General features: G+C 45.3%; 1 protein-coding gene and 1 long non-coding RNA gene across 2 annotated transcripts; one reads left to right on the top strand and one right to left on the bottom strand.

Moving 5' to 3' along the window:
- Positions 1 to 15: 15 nt before the first annotated feature.
- Positions 16 to 18,269, bottom strand: LOC146662727 (uncharacterized). Its single transcript, XM_085419341.1, has 2 exons — positions 14,456 to 18,269; positions 16 to 2,664 (listed from the first exon to the last, which is right to left on the bottom strand). Exon 2 carries the CDS (start codon positions 2,586 to 2,588, stop codon positions 462 to 464), a length of 2,127 nt encoding a protein of 708 aa, XP_085275467.1. The 5' UTR covers positions 2,589 to 2,664; positions 14,456 to 18,269; the 3' UTR covers positions 16 to 461.
- On the top strand, positions 3,740 to 6,286 carry LOC146662728 (uncharacterized). The gene is made up of 3 exons (XR_014913420.1): positions 3,740 to 4,132; positions 4,222 to 4,355; positions 4,915 to 6,286. It is a non-coding gene; the product is annotated as an uncharacterized LOC146662728 (long non-coding RNA).
- Positions 18,270 to 19,010: the final 741 nt, after the last annotated feature.

The raw sequence follows: 19,010 nt of genomic DNA, 5'->3' as shown, positions 1-19,010 counted from the left end.
GTGTGGAATGTAGGAAGGACCCAAAAGGCAGCAGCTCTGGTGCAGATGAGTATTTATTTAACAAAAGAAAATACAAACAGCAATGGCGTGGGTGAAGGTGAAACAGGAAAACCTAAACTGGGTAAAACTAACAAAACAAACTAGAAACGAAGATGCAGGGAGGTCCGGGGAAATACATATGAAAAGACGCAGGGAGACCGAGGGGAAACAACACAGACGAACCAGCAATTACTAAGACAGAAAATACAACTTAAATACACCCAGAGAACACAGGGAGATTACACGCAGGTGGGGAACACAGCTGGGAGTGATTATCGTGACGAGACTAGGGAGGCAAACTGAAAACACTCACATAAGACGCAGACCTTCACAATAAAACAGGAACACACGGGCAGAACAGAGTAAACACTAAACAAAGGAAGAACAGAACCAAAATCGAAGAGAAAACACAAAATGCTGGGTCAAAAGGACCCAGGATCATGACAGAACCCCCCCCCCCCCTCAAGGGCTGGCTCCCGACAGCCCAAAAACAAAACAAAAAAAAAAACCAGAAAACAACCCGACCAGGGCGGGCGGAGGGGGTCCAGGACGGAGGGCTCGAGGCAAAACAAAACAGGAGCACCAGAAGGCCAGAAGACAAAAAGAAAAACAAAACACAAGTCCAAAACCAAAAGAAAAGCACACCAAAGCACAGGAAAACCGAGTCCAAAACAGAAAAGACCAGGGGGCCGGCCAGGGGGCCGACAGCACAGGAGTCCAAACAGTTCAGGGTGCCGGCCGTGCGGAAGGCAACGGCGGCCACTCAGGCGATGGCGGTCCGGGGGCCGGCCGTGCGGAAGGCAGCGGCGGCGGCTCTCCAGTGTCAGGCGTACTGGCCGAGGCCCGGTGGGCACAGGACCAGTCGAGGCGGGACCAGTCAAGGCGGGACCAGGCGAAGCACAGGCTGAGGCTGCAGCAGACGAAGGCTCTGAGGCTGCAGCAGACGAAGGCTCTGAGGCTGCAGCAGACGAAGGCTCTGAGGCTGCAGCAGACGAAGGCTCTGAGGCTGCAGCAGACGAAGGCTCTGAGGCTGCAGCAGACGAAGCACAGGCTGGAGCTGCAGCTGACGAAGCACAGGCTGGAGCTGCAGCTGACGAAGCACAGGCTGGAGCTGCAGCTGACGAAGCACAGGCTGGAGCTGCAGCTGACGAAGCACAGGCTGGAGCTGCAGCTGACGAAGCACAGGCTGGACCAGGCGTAGCAGAAGGTGGCTGGATGGGCTCCTCGGGCCCTCCAGCTGATGTGGCATGGTGCTGGTGCGGTTCTCCTGAACCCCCAGCTGACGAGGAAGGTTGCTGAACGGGCCCCTCGGACCCTCCAGCGGAGACAGGAGGCTGAACGGGCCCCTCGGACCCTCCAGCGGAGACAGGAGGCTGAACGGGCCCCTCGGACCCTCCAGCTGACGAGGTAGATGGCGGCGTGGGAGCCGCGGAGTCCTGGATGAGCTCATCCGAGCTCCCAGCAGGAGCTGATGCAGAGCCAGAGAGATTTGAGACCCCTGGCTGAATGTTAAGCTGACCAGCGGACCGTACTGCTATCGGGGCCTGCGCTACAGGCGGCACTGGAGCTACTGGGGCCTGCGCTACAGGCGGCACTGGAGCTACTGGGGCCTGCGCTACAGGCGGCACTGGAGCTACTGGGGCCTGCGCTACAGGCGGCACTGGAGCTACTGGGGCCTGCGCTACAGGCGGCACGGGTGGTACTGGAAACTGAGCTGAGGGGGACGCTGGAAACTGAGCTGTGAAGGACTGCGGGGGAGCTAACTGAGCTGGGAGTAGCTGCGGGGGAGCTAACTGAGCTGGGAGTAGCTGCGGGGGAGCTAACTGAGCTGGGAGTAGCTGCGGGGGAGCTAACTGAGCTGGGAGTAGCTGCGGGGGAGCTAACTGAACTGAGGGTGGCTGCGAGGGAGCTAACTGAACTGAGGGTGGCTGCGAGGGAGCTAACTGAACTGAGGGTGGCTGCGAGGGAGCTAACTGAACTGAGGGTGGCTGCGAGGGAGCTAACTGAACTGGGAGTAGCTGCGGGGGAGCTAACCGAGCTGGCTGAGCAGAGTGTGTCTGCGGGGCGGCTAACTGGGCTGCTGGTAGCTGCACAGGCGATAAGCAGCTCGCGTTGACATCCGCCACACAAGACACAGCCCCCGAATGAACAGTCACAACGTCTGGAAAAGACACAGAGTCCTCACTCACCACAGCCAGCGAATTAGAAGTCCGAACGTCCGGCTGTGGGGTGGCGCGCCCGCGGCGCGATCGGCGTTTCTTCCCCACAGATGGCACCGACGGGCCGGGCAAGACCACATCCGGCGAGTCGGGCAGCGAGGCAGGAGTGGCTGAGAGAAGGTGCGGTGTGAGCCGGAAAAAAGTCTGCATGGTCGGAGGAAGTGACTGCAGAAGCCATGGCAGGCCAGAAAAGAGCCGTTGTAGCCGACTTTCCACGGCACGACGAAGCTCCTCTGGAGGGTTCTCTAGCCATAGCCCGAGGAGAATCTCCACATTATACGCGATGTCGTCCTGGAGCTCCTCGGACGGATTTACTGCCGCTGGGTCCATGGTGGCTGGTTCGTACTGTCACGGATTGCCGGGGCAAGCCGTGTGGAATGTAGGAAGGACCCAAAAGGCAGCAGCTCTGGTGCAGATGAGTATTTATTTAACAAAAGAAAATACAAACAGCAATGGCGTGGGTGAAGGTGAAACAGGAAAACCTAAACTGGGTAAAACTAACAAAACAAACTAGAAACGAAGATGCAGGGAGGTCCGGGGAAATACATATGAAAAGACGCAGGGAGACCGAGGGGAAACAACACAGACGAACCAGCAATTACTAAGACAGAAAATACAACTTAAATACACCCAGAGAACACAGGGAGATTACACGCAGGTGGGGAACACAGCTGGGAGTGATTATCGTGACGAGACTAGGGAGGCAAACTGAAAACACTCACATAAGACGCAGACCTTCACAATAAAACAGGAACACACGGGCAGAACAGAGTAAACACTAAACAAAGGAAGAACAGAACCAAAATCGAAGAGAAAACACAAAATGCTGGGTCAAAAGGACCCAGGATCATGACAGAAACAATAAAACATGTCCAACTCTACTGCAAAATCTTTTTGACTGGAGTAACAGCCAGTATTTGGTTGTAGTGGACTATTTCTCAAGATACACAGAAATACCTGAGCTGTCTTCTAACACATCAGCAGCAATGATTGAACACTTAAAGTCCGTATTTGCACGCCACAGCATACCAACATAATTAAAGTCAGATAATGGCCCACAATTCTCCTCAGAACTCTTCCCAACGTTTGCTCTAGAGTGGGGCTTTGCCCACACCGCTTCCAGCCTGAGATTCCCTCAGAGAAACGGTGAGACTGAAAGAGAAATGAGAACAGTAAAAAGCCTTCTACAGAAAGCAGACCCATCTCTCACCATCATGGCATATTGCACCACACCACTTGCCAATGGACATAGCCCTGCAGAGATTCTAATGGGGAGGAAACTTCGTACCACAGCCCCTATACTTCCATCCTGCCTCAAACCAGGCAGGATAAACATCACTATGCTGAGAGACATAAAAAAGAAAAAAAGAGAGAGAGGAGAGATAGAAACAGTGGAAATGGTTCAACAACAGAGAGCACAAGACCTCACTGGACTACAACCAGGAGATCAAGTTTGGATCTGGGACATGAAAGTGTAACCCAGTGAGTTTACACGACTCAGTAATGCACTACAACATGTTATTGTTAATTGGGATTTATCATTACTCTGTTAATCACTGAGTTGATCAAAAATAAATCAATAATAAAAGATAAATACTATAAATATAAGAATAAAACCCAAAGAGTATATTTAACACCCCTACTGGTTAGGAAGGAACAAGCCCCGCCTTCCCCTGCTCTGTACCGTCACGTGCTCAGACACAGAGAGAGACGGAGGTGCACGAGACCATTACTGATTTTCACCGCCAAGCTTTTCGCTGGAAAATAACTATTAACTTGATAAATTGAGCAAATATCCATACCGGAGATCTGCATGGACCTTGGAGAAACGGACCTGATTTATTGTGAACATTTCGGACCTTGAAACCATCGCGGTGAGTCAGAAGCTGTTAAGCTAACCTTGAAGCTAAAAAGCTAACAAGAAGTTAACAGGGAATATAATGGCCCGATTTCAATGTTGTAGATCTGCGCGGGAGCGGATGAAGTGGACAAGATCCTCTCTGAGAGTTGAACAAGATCCTCTCTGAGAGTTGAACAAGATCCTCTCTGAGAGTTGAACAAGATCCTCTCTGAGAGTTGAACATTAGAAGTGTGCTGGTGATGTTCTAGTATTACTTGTTGAATATTAAATGCACTAAAATTAGATGATGGAATAAGTTAATGTTGATCTTAAAGGTCATGAATCTACTTTATTTTGTTACATTTGATGCTCGAGCGGCACTGGATAGATGTCAGTGTGTATTCTTACTGTGCTGATACGTTACCACATACTGTAAAACTACAGCCTGTGGGTTTTTGTATATTCTTTTGGTAATTTTATTCTGTACATTGAGTGTAAATAATATATTGCTTCATTGCTATGCAGTGTAAAGCAATGCTCCTGTAATTCAGTTAAAGGGCAATACTGTAAAAAAAATAATCTACCATAGTTTATGGTTTATTTCTGATTTCTGATAGAAATGTGCACCTTGACGATAGAATAAGCTGATTGTGATTTAAAGATTGCATTCATGATTAAGATGCACTGTATAGACTATAGTTAGAAATTAGAATTAATGTTTTGTGCTTGTTTTGTTATAGCACTTACATTATTTACATATGGCCATGTATATCATTAGAGTGTGAACTGAATTAGTAATAGTCCTGTTGTTTACAGGCTAGGTTTTTTTATGGGATCGTGAGACCTGGATCTCTTCCTGACGAGGAAGATGGCGAGCCTTTCCCTTTGAACCGAACCGAACCACAGCCATTCTGAGTTGGCCCAGAAGGGCAGGTTGCTCTTCTCTCACGAACAATTGCAACAGTGCGGTAGGACGAAATCGCACCAATCACAAACTTTTGACCTGTTGGATTTGACTTGACTGAACACTGACTATTAAGCCGGCAAGACTGACATATCTGAGCTCAGATAGGATTCTGACTGTTATTATTATTGCTGTCACTGTATTTTATTTTATGTTTTCATTCCTGTTCATAAAATGCTGTTAAATTGTTGCTAAATAGTTTAATACAATTCATAGCAACTTTACCTGTGGCTCCAGTCATTCTTCTCCACGCAACTCCCTTTATCCCTCCTGCGAATCTAGCTATTGGCCCATTCTCTCCATCTTACTTTAATTTCCCCTACCCTATCCTGTACTTGGCTACAGAAAGTGGCGAGCCAGCCAGGAGGGTTTGCAGAGTTGTTAGTCCACCCAAAATTTAATAAAACGATTAAGAGTGCCTGGAGCTTCACAGTGACTTGTATTTTTTTTTCTACTGGTACTTTTACGTGTCCTAACCATGGAAGTTGTGAAAACAGAGAATGTTAAAGTTCAAAATGCTGTCTTGGTCAGTGGTTTAACTAACACAGACATTGATAAAGAAATAATTGAGTTCTTAGAAGCTTTCGGTCCTGTCAGTAGGCAGATTAAGCTACCAACTGGTGGTCAGATTATTGTGGAATTTCAACATGAGGCTACTGCTAAAGAACTAGAGAAAAGATATTTGCCTTATGACAGACCTTGCACTGTGAAACCTGAAGTTGTCTATCACGTTCGAGACCTAGCCAGTGCGTATAGCATTGAAACCAGCGCATCAGCTACTGTAACTTACCTGTCACAGCTTAAAGATGTGGCAGCACGAAGCAACCGATCGTTTAAAGACCTTTTGATGGATGAACTAGCTAAAATTGGGGAGTCATTGGGAGGGGATGTCCACACAGTTGAGCCTTCCACTGAACAAGAGCCAGTGCCCCACAGTGATGAGGCCCTACCTTCTTCTCCTTTAACACCCAATAGCAACCATGTAAGTGCCTTGAATACTCACCCACCGGCAGAGGCTGAGAAACAAACCCCTCAGATTCCCACCAACCTTTTAAGCACACCTGAAGTGCAGCGGGTTATTGTAGAGCACATTGTTAAAAGCAGTGAAGTCATTCCCCCACCAAACTCGCAATACAGACTGAAACCTTTTTCAGGGAGAGTTCCACATCCTCCTTTCGAAACTGACTATGACACTTGGCGCAGCAGCGTAGAGTTTTGCTTGACTGATCCTTCGCTCACCGAAACTCAAGTTGTGCGAAAGATTGTTGAAAGTCTTTCACCCCCTGCAGCGGACCTGGTGAAAGCTTTTGGTCCAAAAGCAAACCCCAAAACTTACCTTGAACATCTTGATTCTGCCTATGCAACTGTAGAGGACGGCGACGAACTCTTTGCTCGCTTCTTAAACACCAATCAGAATGGAGGTGAAAAACCCTCACATTACCTGCAAAGATTGCACACAGTGCTAAACCTAGTCATAAAAAGAGACGGAATTGCTTCTAGTGACATCAATAAACAGCTCCTGAGACAGTTTTGTAGAGGGTGTTGGGACAGCTCATTGATTGCAAACCTTCAACTTGAACAAAAGAAAGACGACCCACCTCATTTTGCAGAGCTACTCCTCCACCTACGCACCGAGGAGGACAAACAGGCAAGTAAAGCAACCCGCATGAAACAACATTTGGGGATCCAAAAGACTCGTGTTTATTCTAACGTGCAAACCACACGCTCTCAAGGTAGGAACGATTATGAGCATGAAATGGACAGCAATTCGTCTGACCTCCAGAAGCAAATTGCTGACCTCAGGTCTCAAATCGCACAGCTCAGAGCTGATAAAACAGAGAAAAGATCGCAGAAACTTCAAAAGGAAGCAAAAAGGAACCCAAGTACCAAAACTCAGAACAAGCCGGGACAGATACCACAAATTGCTGCAGTGTCAGCCAAACCCAAACCTGGATACTGTTTCAAGTGTGGAGAAGATGGTCATATCGCTTCCAGCTGTAGTAATGATCCCAACCCAGCATTAGTAGCAGCTAAAAGGAATGCCCTCAGACAGAAGCAGCGAGAATGGGAAATATCCAGACCAGTTGATGAGTCATTTAATTTAAACTAGAAGGAGCCCCTGTCGCGGGACAGATGGGTGCTAAATCTGAACCAAATCCCACTGAGAAAAAGACAACAAAAGCCCAATGTGAAACAGCTAATGTTCACTCAGTGCCTAAACTTCCCAAAAGACTTGTGGGTAGAAAATGCACAGCCAGAGTTGTTATCAATGGCGTTGAATGTAGTTGCTTGCTCGACTCAGGCTCTCAAGTAACCACTATTGCCAAATCCTTCTATCAAGAACACTTACCTGATCATCCTATAAAACCCATCAGTGATCTCCTAGAGGTCGAAGGTGCGAATGGTCAGACAGTCCCTTACTTGGGATACATTGAGACGAGTATCATGTTCCCCAAAGATCTCGATCAGTCAGAGCTTGAACTATCTACTCTTGCCTTAGTTGTCCCTGACATTCGCTCAAACTCAGACACACCTCTACTAATTGGCACAAATACACTTGACCCCTTATATGAGCATCTTTGTGAGAACACCTTACCTGACTTTAAGGTACTCCCTTATGGATACCAACAAGTGCTAAAGACATTAGCATCCAGAAAAAGACAAAGTGACAGTGGCAAGATCGGCTTGGTAAAACTTCAAAGTAGAACCCAAGAAGTCCTTCCTGCAAATCAAAAGCTACTAGTGGAAGGTTTTATGCATGCTAGCCACGCTAAGCCTGAACAGTGTGCACTTATTGAACAGCCCACTACCGGCTCCCTACCTGGTGGTGTGTTTGTAGATTGTTGCCTTATATCTCTGCCAAAGCACGGACCTTATAAAGTTCCTGTGTTGCTGAGAAACGAGACTAACCATGACATTACATTGCCCACTAACTGTGTAATTGCTGAGCTAGTTGCCCCTGACTGTGTCATGCCATGTCCTGAGCCTGAGAAAGGCGACCAAAAGGTGTCTGCAACGTGTAACTCTCAGCAGCAGACTTCAACCTCAAGACCCCCTCTCAGTTTCGACTTTGGTGAATCACCACTATCTGAAGAGTGGAAAGAGAAGATAGCTGAAAAGCTAAACACCTTCTCTGATGTTTTCTCACACAATGATCTTGATTTTGGGCATGCCACACATGTAAAACATCACATCAACTTAAAAGATGAAACCCCCTTCAAACAGAGATCTCGCCCGATTCATCCCCATGATTACGAGGCAGTTAAAAAGCACTTACAAGCCCTCTTAGATGCAGGCATAATCAGAGAATCTGAATCTCCATTCTCATCACCGATAGTGGTGGTCCGCAAAAAGAATGGTGATGTGCGGTTATGCATTGATTTTAGGAAGCTTAACTTGCAGACCATCCGCGATGCCTATGCCTTGCCAAACTTAGAGGAGTCATTTTCTGCTCTTGCAGGATCTCAGTGGTTCTCTGTGATGGACCTTAAGTCAGGGTACTATCAAATCGAGATGTGTGAAGAAGATAAGCCAAAGACAGCCTTCGTGTGCCCCTTCGGCTTCTACGAATTTAATCGTATGCCCCAGGGAATAACAAATGCCCCAAGCACTTTCCAAAGGCTTATGGAAAAGTGTATGAAAGACATCAATCTGAGAGAAGTGTTAGTCTTTTTGGATGATTTGATAGTCTTTTCCAGTTCCCTTGAAGATCATGAGACCCGACTCATTCATGTTCTTGAGCGACTCAGAGAGTACGGGCTGAAACTCTCGCCCAACAAATGTCGTTTCTTCCAAACATCAGTCCGTTATCTAGGCCACATTGTATCTAGAGACGGCGTAAAGACTGATCCCGAAAAAACTGAAGCACTCAAGACTTGGCCGAGACCCCAAACCTTAAAAGAACTCCAATCGTTTCTTGGTTTTACCGGTTATTACCGGAGATTTGTCAAAGATTACTCAAAAATTGTCAAGCCCCTCACCTCCCTCACAGCTGGCTATCCTCCGAGACGAAAGCATAGTAAAAACCCACCCAGTGATCCAAAGTATCTGAACCCCAAAGAGCCCTTTGGTGATCGTTGGGGACCAGAGTGCCAGAAATCGTTTCAAACTATTATTGAAAAACTCACCACCTCACCAGTCCTTGGGTATGCTGATGCAAAGCTACCTTACCTGGTACACACAGATGCCAGTACAACCGGACTTGGGGCAGCTCTTTATCAAGTGCAGAATGGAACCACACAGGTTATAGCCTATGCAAGTCGTGGTCTATCCCGTAGTGAAGCTAGATACCCCGCCCACAAGTTAGAATTTCTAGCTTTAAAGTGGGCCATAACTGACAAGTTTCATGACTATTTATATGGAAACACATTCACAGTCATCACCGACAACAACCCATTGACTTACCTTCTGACCACAGCAAAGCTTGATGCCACGAGTTATCGTTGGTTGGCTGCATTGTCCACCTATAACTTTGACATTAAGTACAGAGCTGGGAGACAAAATCTTGATGCAGATGGACTATCTAGGAAACCACATGACAAACCTGAAGACGATCCAGTTTTTACCCAGGAATGTCAGCGCATTGATAAGTTCAGATTCCATCTCTTGTCCTCAGTCAAAGATGTCGAGCTCCAACTTCAATCCGATACCGTGATGGCAGCCTGTCAAAGATATATGGCTATGGATCAGACTGAACCCTCTTGTGCTCTAGTCCAGTCACTTGCCATGTCTGCAGGTGCCATTCCAGACATGTTTCAAGAAGAAGGCAATGATAACAATCTCCTAGCCTTACCCAGATACACCCATACTGATCTTGTCAACCTGCAGAGAAAAGATCCAGCCATTAGTAAAGTCATCAAGCTGCTGGCAGCTGACTCACGTCCACCAGCCGATACTAAGTCTGAGTCTCACGATGTTCTCTTATTTTTAAGGGAGTGGAAACGTCTTGACCTCCAAAATGACTTACTGTACCGGAAACGCCAGTTGGGGCCAGAGACCTTGTTGCAGTTAGTCCTTCCTGATTCCTTACGCCCTACAGTTATGCTTAATCTTCATGACAACATGGGGCATTTAGGGGTCGAACGCACACTGGAACTCATTCGGTCACGTTTCTACTGGCCAAAAATGGCAGTTGATGTCGAAAAGAAAGTGAAAGCTTGCGAGAGATGTGTCCGTAGAAAAGCCCTGCCAGACAAGGCTGCTCCTCTGGTAAATATTAAAACTTCCAGGCCCATGGAGCTAGTCTGCATGGACTTCCTCTCAATAGAACCAGACAGTAAAAACACTAAAGATGTCCTAGTGATCACGGATCATTTTACAAAGTATGCTGTGTCCATTCCAACCAAAGACCAGAAAGCCACCACCGTTGCAAAGAACTTATGGGAGAACTTCTTAGTTCATTATGGCTTTCCAGAGCGACTTCATAGCGACCAAGGGAGAGACTTTGAATCGCGTACAATCAAAGAACTGTGCTCTCTGCTCGGTATCCGCAAAGTCCGAACAAGTCCTTATCATCCTCGTGGCAACCCTGTTGAGCGATACAATCGCACATTACTCAGTATGCTTGGTACCTTGAAAGACACCGAGAAACATCACTGGCGTGACTTCGTAAAACCACTTACTCACGCTTATAACTGTACAAAAAATGATGTAACAGGCTATTCTCCTTATGAGTTAATGTTTGGTAGACAGCCTCGCTTGCCCATTGATATTGCCTTTGGCCTGCCACAGCCAAACAAGCCACAGTTGACTCACTCTCAATACGTCAAGCAGTTGAAAAGCTACCTCGAACAGAGCTACGAAATAGCCATCAAAAACTCCCAGAAAGTAGCAGACAAAAACAAGAAACGGTTTGACAAAATCATCCGTGAATCCACACTACATGTGGGAGACAGAGTCTTGGTTCGAAATCTCCGCCTGAGAGAGAAGCACAAATTAGCGGACAAATGGGAGCAAACAGTGTATATTGTTACCAAACAAATGGAAAACTTACCAGTATACACTGTAAAACCAGAAAACGGAGATGGACCCAACAGAACGCTCCACAGAGATCTGTTACTTCCCTGTGGATTTCTCTCACCAACAGAGCATGAACCCGAGCGAGTCACAAAAACTAACAGACCATGCACAAGACAAAGTTCAGCTTTGGAAGTTGACTCCGACCAAGCACTTGAGGAAGAGGAAGATGAGTTTTCTTACCCTGAACCTCCACAAGTGAAAAACAGACATTTTTACCAAGTATGCGCCATACCGCCAACCCAAGGATTCAAACAAAACAAAGATCCTGTAAATGATAACGAACAACCTAACACATTACCGGACATGACAGACTTACCTGAAAAGGAAACTGAGAACGAAACTGAAACATACTTACCTGAAGGCGAAATTGGAAGTTCAACTGACACCAACTTACCTGAAATGGACCGTGAAACAGACCTACCTCAGACAGAACGTGAAAGTGAAGCAAACGTATCACCAAGTGAAAGTGACACAAGCCTACAAAATAACACACCAAGTGAGTCTGAAACAGACACTCGAAAAGACAAAAATGTTTTGTCGACCAGTTTGTCAGATTCACCGTTGTCAGAGAACTCAACTCATCAACTTTCACCTGAAAGACAAGTTGAAAACGATGATGAACCTGAAACCTTGCAAACAGAAACACAGATCAGAAGATCTGAAAGAATTCGCCAACCATCCCAAAGACTCACTTATCCTCAGCTAGGTAACCCACTAGTAACAGTGGTTAAATCACTCTTTCAAGGATTGAACAAAGCTTTCATCGACTCCCTTGCTCATGATGTTACCTATTCCACCAGAGCCATGCACGGGGACGTGCATGAGATTTAAGAGGGGAGGATGTAACCCAGTGAGTTTACACGACTCAGTAATGCACTACAACATGTTATTGTTAATTGGGATTTATCATTACTCTGTTAATCACTGAGTTGATCAAAAATAAATCAATAATAAAAGATAAATACTATAAATATAAGAATAAAACCCAAAGAGTATATTTAACACCCCTACTGGTTAGGAAGGAACAAGCCCCGCCTTCCCCTGCTCTGTACCGTCACGTGCTCAGACACAGAGAGAGACGGAGGTGCACGAGACCATTACTGATTTTCACCGCCAAGCTTTTCGCTGGAAAATAACTATTAACTTGATAAATTGAGCAAATATCCATACCGGAGATCTGCATGGACCTTGGAGAAACGGACCTGATTTATTGTGAACATTTCGGACCTTGAAACCATCGCGGTGAGTCAGAAGCTGTTAAGCTAACCTTGAAGCTAAAAAGCTAACAAGAAGTTAACAGGGAATATAATGGCCCGATTTCAATGTTGTAGATCTGCGCGGGAGCGGATGAAGTGGACAAGATCCTCTCTGAGAGTTGAACAAGATCCTCTCTGAGAGTTGAACAAGATCCTCTCTGAGAGTTGAACAAGATCCTCTCTGAGAGTTGAACATTAGAAGTGTGCTGGTGAGTTAAACTGGGACTGGGCGAATCAGGCTAATTGAAAAGCTAACTAGCCTAATGCTCATAGCTGTAGCTGACCACGTTTTCACTGTGGGAGAACACACGGGGTTTCTCACTGAGTTCAGCCATTTTGAGCACTCAGCTTGTGTGCTGATGATGTTCTAGTATTACTTGTTGAATATTAAATGCACTAAAATTAGATGATGGAATAAGTTAATGTTGATCTTAAAGGTCATGAATCTACTTTATTTTGTTACATTTGATGCTCGAGCGGCACTGGATAGATGTCAGTGTGTATTCTTACTGTGCTGATACGTTACCACATACTGTAAAACTACAGCCTGTGGGTTTTTGTATATTCTTTTGGTAATTTTATTCTGTACATTGAGTGTAAATAATATATTGCTTCATTGCTATGCAGTGTAAAGCAATGCTCCTGTAATTCAGTTAAAGGGCAATACTGTAAAAAAATAATCTACCATAGTTTATGGTTTATTTCTGATTTCTGATAGAAATGTGCACCTTGACGATAGAATAAGCTGATTGTGATTTAAAGATTGCATTCATGATTAAGATGCACTGTATAGACTATAGTTAGAAATTAGAATTAATGTTTTGTGCTTGTTTTGTTATAGCACTTACATTATTTACATATGGCCATGTATATCATTAGAGTGTGAACTGAATTAGTAATAGTCCTGTTGTTTACAGGCTAGGTTTTTTTATGGGATCGTGAGACCTGGATCTCTTCCTGACGAGGAAGATGGCGAGCCTTTCCCTTTGAACCGAACCGAACCACAGCCATTCTGAGTTGGCCCAGAAGGGCAGGTTGCTCTTCTCTCACGAACAATTGCAACAGTGCGGTAGGACGAAATCGCACCAATCACAAACTTTTGACCTGTTGGATTTGACTTGACTGAACACTGACTATTAAGCCGGCAAGACTGACATATCTGAGCTCAGATAGGATTCTGACTGTTATTATTATTGCTGTCACTGTATTTTATTTTATGTTTTCATTCCTGTTCATAAAATGCTGTTAAATTGTTGCTAAATAGTTTAATACAATTCATAGCAACTTTACCTGTGGCTCCAGTCATTCTTCTCCACGCAACTCCCTTTATCCCTCCTGCGAATCTAGCTATTGGCCCATTCTCTCCATCTTACTTTAATTTCCCCTACCCTATCCTGTACTTGGCTACAAAAGAAAACGGGACAATATAAAGCAGAGCGGAATTCTCCACGATATTATCTCATTGAGACAATCCCCCACCCACCCAAGTCTCATATACCACCAAGTAACCAAACTACGGAAAGAAGATATCCTAGAAGCCAAATCACAACAACAGTCGCCTTGAGGATTTGGTGCTATATAAAAAAAAATATAAATATAACTGAATTGAATACTCAGAGGAGGGGTGTTATGGTAGGGACTAATTAAATGTTCATGCAGCACCGTCTGGTTTTTTGTGTTGTGGTCTGCCAATAAAGGGACTCACTATGTTAAGACAGAGCTGTCCTTGTCTCATTAATACTGCTGCTATTATAAACCCCAGATCTACAAAAACAACGTGTTCATCCACAGCAGCTGGACAATAAAGTTATAGTGACCCTGATACTGCAGCAGATCGCTCTGGTTTCCTGTCATCACTTCAAATAGAAACGAGGCTGTAGAGGTTTGGTGCAGGCAGAAAAACAGCTGCAGGGACAATGAAAAGACTTTTCTGCTCCAACTTCTCCCAGCATGCTGAGCTAATGATTAGTTGGTGTTTTTCTCCAAACACTCTCTCACTCTTCTCTCAACGTGTTCACAATAAACTGTGAACAGACACCGAGGAGAGCAGCAGAAGACCTCATTCAGGAGCTAAACTCAACATGAACTGAACTCACAGTAAAGTTAGCTCGGTGCTTACCTTTAGATGAGCCCACAAACCGAGAGAAACTCCGCGATGAAGCTGCAACTCTTTCCAAACACAGGAAACAGATCAGGGAGCAGAGACCCACGTGGTTCACGCTGATCGCAGCTACGATCCAGGAGACAAGGGTGGGCAGATCGATGCAGATATCGATCAGGACGTTGGTAGTGGTTTATGATCGATGCTTTAGTTTGTTTCTCTCCTCTAAGTTCACTACTTTACTCCCGTTTCATGACAAAGGAGCTCTCTCTGCTCGGCTCCTCTCGTGCACACACACTTTGCTCCGCCCTCTTCTCTTCTTCTTCTTCTTTGTGTTTAACGGCGGTTGGCAACCAACGTAAAGGAGCATTACCGCCTCCTACTGTTCCGGAGTATGGGTCAGACAGTGAGTTTACAATTTGTATCCAAAAAACAAAACAAAAAACAAAAACAAAAATTTCCCAATTCCCCGCTCCTTCAATCTATTCTGCAGAACTGACCTCTCCACATCATAACCCTTACACCGCAGTATTACATGCTCTACTGTCTCCATCTCCTCCTGGCACACTCCACAAAGCCCCGTCTCATGTTCTCCTATCATCTGTAGTGTTTTATTTAATGCACAATGTCCCAGTCTAAGCCTGGTAATGACCACCTCATCTCTCCTATTACCCCTATACAACCTACTCACTGCCACCTCCTTCTTAAGATGATACAATTGCCTGCCCGTACTCCCTGTATCCCACCGCTTCTGCCACTCCTGAACAACCTGCCTCCAAACAATACCTTTCGCTTCAGATCCGCTGCTTGTAATTTCCATCTCAGTCCTATTTTTAGTCAACACTCTTTTTGCCAACCTATCCACCTTTTCATTTCCACTGATCCCTACATGAGCTGGCACCCAAAGAAAGTGAATATTGCCACCACAACACCTTATTCTGCTTATAGTCTCCAGAATACTATACAGCATGCCCTGCCTTGTCTTCGAACAAAATGATTGTAGACTTGAAAGAACAGCTGCCGAGTCAGACCACACTACCACCTGCCTGATTTTTGAACACTCTACCCATTTCAATGCTACCAAAACTGCTACCATTTCAACCGAGTACACTGCCAGTCCATCTGAAGTGCGTCTGTTTATTTCAATATTTTTCGACGGAACTGCTATTCCAAACCCTGTACTTCCAGTATCTGGACTTTTAGCACCATCCGTGAACACATGAATACACTCAGGGTATTCATTCAAGCTTCCGCCTTCTTCTTACTGCTCTACTGTGACTTATTGTTGTGCAGTCACGTGACTCAGCAGCACATTTTAACCACATGGGGTATGTTCCAAAAGTTCCTCCATTCTCCTTTTTTCCTAACTTCTTTTCATTGGCCTTGATGAAAACGTCATCGTAGGAAGAAGAATTGCTAAGGACTCAGGAAAAGCGAAGAGCGCTGCTGAGAATTGGAACAGCCTTACACCCGTCTCTCTGTAACAATGTTACGCCCGGAAGGACTCTTATGGAGGACTGCAAGAGACACACACATGGAATTAAACAATTCTGTCCTTCAGGTCCTTGAGGTGGTCGAATCGATGTCTATGGTCTTTTGTGTGTATTTTCTGATGTGTAGAACTGAAGAAGCTTCTCGGATGAGAGGTGAAACGTCTTCAAGCAGCTTAAAGAAGTCCAGACGCTTTTCTTTGCAAGCTCCTTTGACTACGATGACCTGGATGACTGAGAACCTTCACAGACATTTTCTGGTCTTCTTAGTATCCATTTTAGTGTGGTTTCAGCTAACCAAGAATAAGAATTACGTTGTCTGGAAAATGCAATATTTAGAATTAATAAGCGGAGCTGGACACACCCACTACTTCACTCCATGCAGCCGGAAGCGGAAGTGAATCATTTGTAGTGATGCCGCCTCTTTTAATGACTTTACTCAGGGTTATCTGCAACCGCTGTAAATAGGCAGAAGGCTTTTCACCTGAGTTCTGGTTTGTGCTCAAGAATTTGGCAAAAAGCTCATCCCCATCATCAACAGTGCCATAGGATATGTCAAGATATGTCAAGTTTGCGGACGACACAACGGTGGTGGGTCTCATTAGCAACAGGGATGAGACCGACTACAGAAGTGAGGTGAGACGCCTGGCCACGTGGTGTGTTGACAACAATCTCTCTCTGAATGTGGAGAAGACGAAGGAGATTGTCGTGGACTTCAGGAGAATGCACACCCAACATGCTCCTCTGACCATTGACGGAGCGTCTGTGGAGAGAGTGAGCAGCACCAAGTTCTTGGGTGTGCACATCACAGAGGATCTCTCCTGGACGTACAACACCACAGCACTGGCCAAGAAATCACAGCAGCGTCTCTTCTTTCTCCGCAAACTAAGAAGAGCAGGAGCACCAGCCCCCATCATGTACACTTTCTACAGAGGCACCATCGAGAGCATCCTGTCGAGCTGCATCACTGTGTGGTTTGGAGCCTGCAATGCGTCCTGTCATAGAACCCTCCAACGCATAGTGAGAGCTGCAGAGAGGATCATTGGTGTCTCTCTCCCCTCCCTCCAGGACATTTACAGCACCCGTCTCACTAAAAAATCCCTTTGCATAGCGGCTGATCCCACGCACCCAATGCAAAGCTTCTTCAAGCTGCTGCCATCGGGGAGGAGACTGCGGAGTCTCCAGGCCAGGACCAGCAGACTGAAGCTTCATCCATCAGGCTGTCAGGAAGCTTAACTCCCTCCCGATTCTGCCCCCTCTCCCCTCTTCTCCACCACGGTCTCACTGAACTCTGTCACACACACACACACACACACACACACACACACACACACACACACACACACACACACACACACACACACACTCTCTGACTCACTCACTGGCCTGCACCAGTTACCAGTCACTTTGTGGAGCATTGGACTGCCATTACCTCATAAGACTTTGTTGTTACACTATCTCTTACCGTACATTACTAAATCTCCATTTGCACTATTTGCTTATTTGCACTACTCTGCCTGGTTTACACTCAATGTCATTTACCCTTACTTGAATATTGTATATTGTATATTGCATAGCTTTCTTGTTATACGTAAAATTGTATTGTATTTATTAAAATTTTTACTCTTTAATTATTTTATTTGCATTTTTTAATCACTCTCTTATATTTAAATGTTCATTTGCTATTTCATCTAGGGTTTGAGAGTAACGAAATTTCTATTCTCTGTATGTCCTGTACATGTGGCAGAATTGACAAATAAAGTTGACTTGACTTGACTTGACTTGAAAAAGAAGGCTGATATAATCAAGAAGCGTTAGGACCAAGGTGCTTTGCAATGTCAGCAGTTGGCGGAAGAAGGCTCTCAACTATTTTCGTTACCTTAAGTTTGTCAGATATGGTACGATCTGTGAGGGGGAATTCAACATTGTTGCGCCACGTATCATAATCAGCTTCGAAAGTAGAGCAAGGGGTTTTCTCCGAGAAGGGCCTTTGCGTGACCTTGAGAAGGCATTTCATTGTTCATAATGACATCCTCAACTACTACTCTCTGTACTTCAGGTGGAGTGAGCTGTTCAGGTGGTAAGTAGATAGTGGTTGTTCTGTGCGAGGCAGTCACCTCTACACTTGGAGAGGATGAGTGAGAGCCATGCTCAGGCGAGTGGGTTGAACCACTGCCCAATTTAACAGGACTTTGATCCTCAATGATGGTTGGTTCATCTCAGTCTGTGTCACTAGTGAACTGCGGATTTTGACTAGGCACTGATGCATTTGGTCCAACTGTGGGGTTACTCTCAGTGGACTTCTTCATTTTGGCCAGCTCACCTAACAAAACCTCAAAATCTGCACCACTCAGTTCGGCAAGACCTTTTAGTTCAGTTGGGTAAGAATGGATTAAACACGAACCCCTGTCTGCAGCATACAGCCAGACAGCAGCTGGATATGATGGACAACACTTGGGTTATGGCTTTGTCTTTTGCAAGGTAAGCTATCCTTAAGGAACTGGACTGGTTCACCTGATTGGAACTCCACAATGGCTGTGTTTTTAAAATGTGCCTCTGTGCTAGTTATTTTAATTACTCTTCCAATGGAACCAAACTACCCTAAGTAATCAATAACCTCATTGTCAACCTCATCACCTGTTACCCTCCTACTAGGACAGAGTTAGGTACTTTGACACCTTCAGTTTGGATTACATCCATGTTCTTATTACTCCAACCCAGAATGTCATTGACAAATGTAATGATTTGACCCAAAAGGCATGAAAGCACCAGTTGCTAAACTTCCAAAAATAAAAGGAATTAAACCTCCTGGCTGGTGCGCCACATTTGTGTAGCACCTCTACTCAGGACCAGTACACTTTCACTTCAAATAGAGACCCTAAACATCTTACTAGGTTCAGAAGGAGGTTTTGTTTTGGAGACTCACAAAAGGAATTGGCTTGGAAATGAACAACTGAGACCTTTATTGCCTCAGTACCATTCATAAACATATACAGCACAATAAACCAAACTGCACACTAATAGTGCATTTTAAAGGTGAATAGATATAAAGCAGAACCAAATAAAATAAAGACAGTCGAATG

Source organism: Rhamphochromis longiceps, linkage group LG9 (genome assembly GCF_057381845.1).
Source record: "Rhamphochromis longiceps isolate RC_006_pf linkage group LG9, R_longiceps_female_GT1.1, whole genome shotgun sequence".
Taxonomy (NCBI): domain Eukaryota; kingdom Metazoa; phylum Chordata; class Actinopteri; order Cichliformes; family Cichlidae; genus Rhamphochromis; species Rhamphochromis longiceps.
Note: the sequence above shows the minus strand (reverse complement) of the source record. Positions and strands in the feature narration are given on the sequence as shown.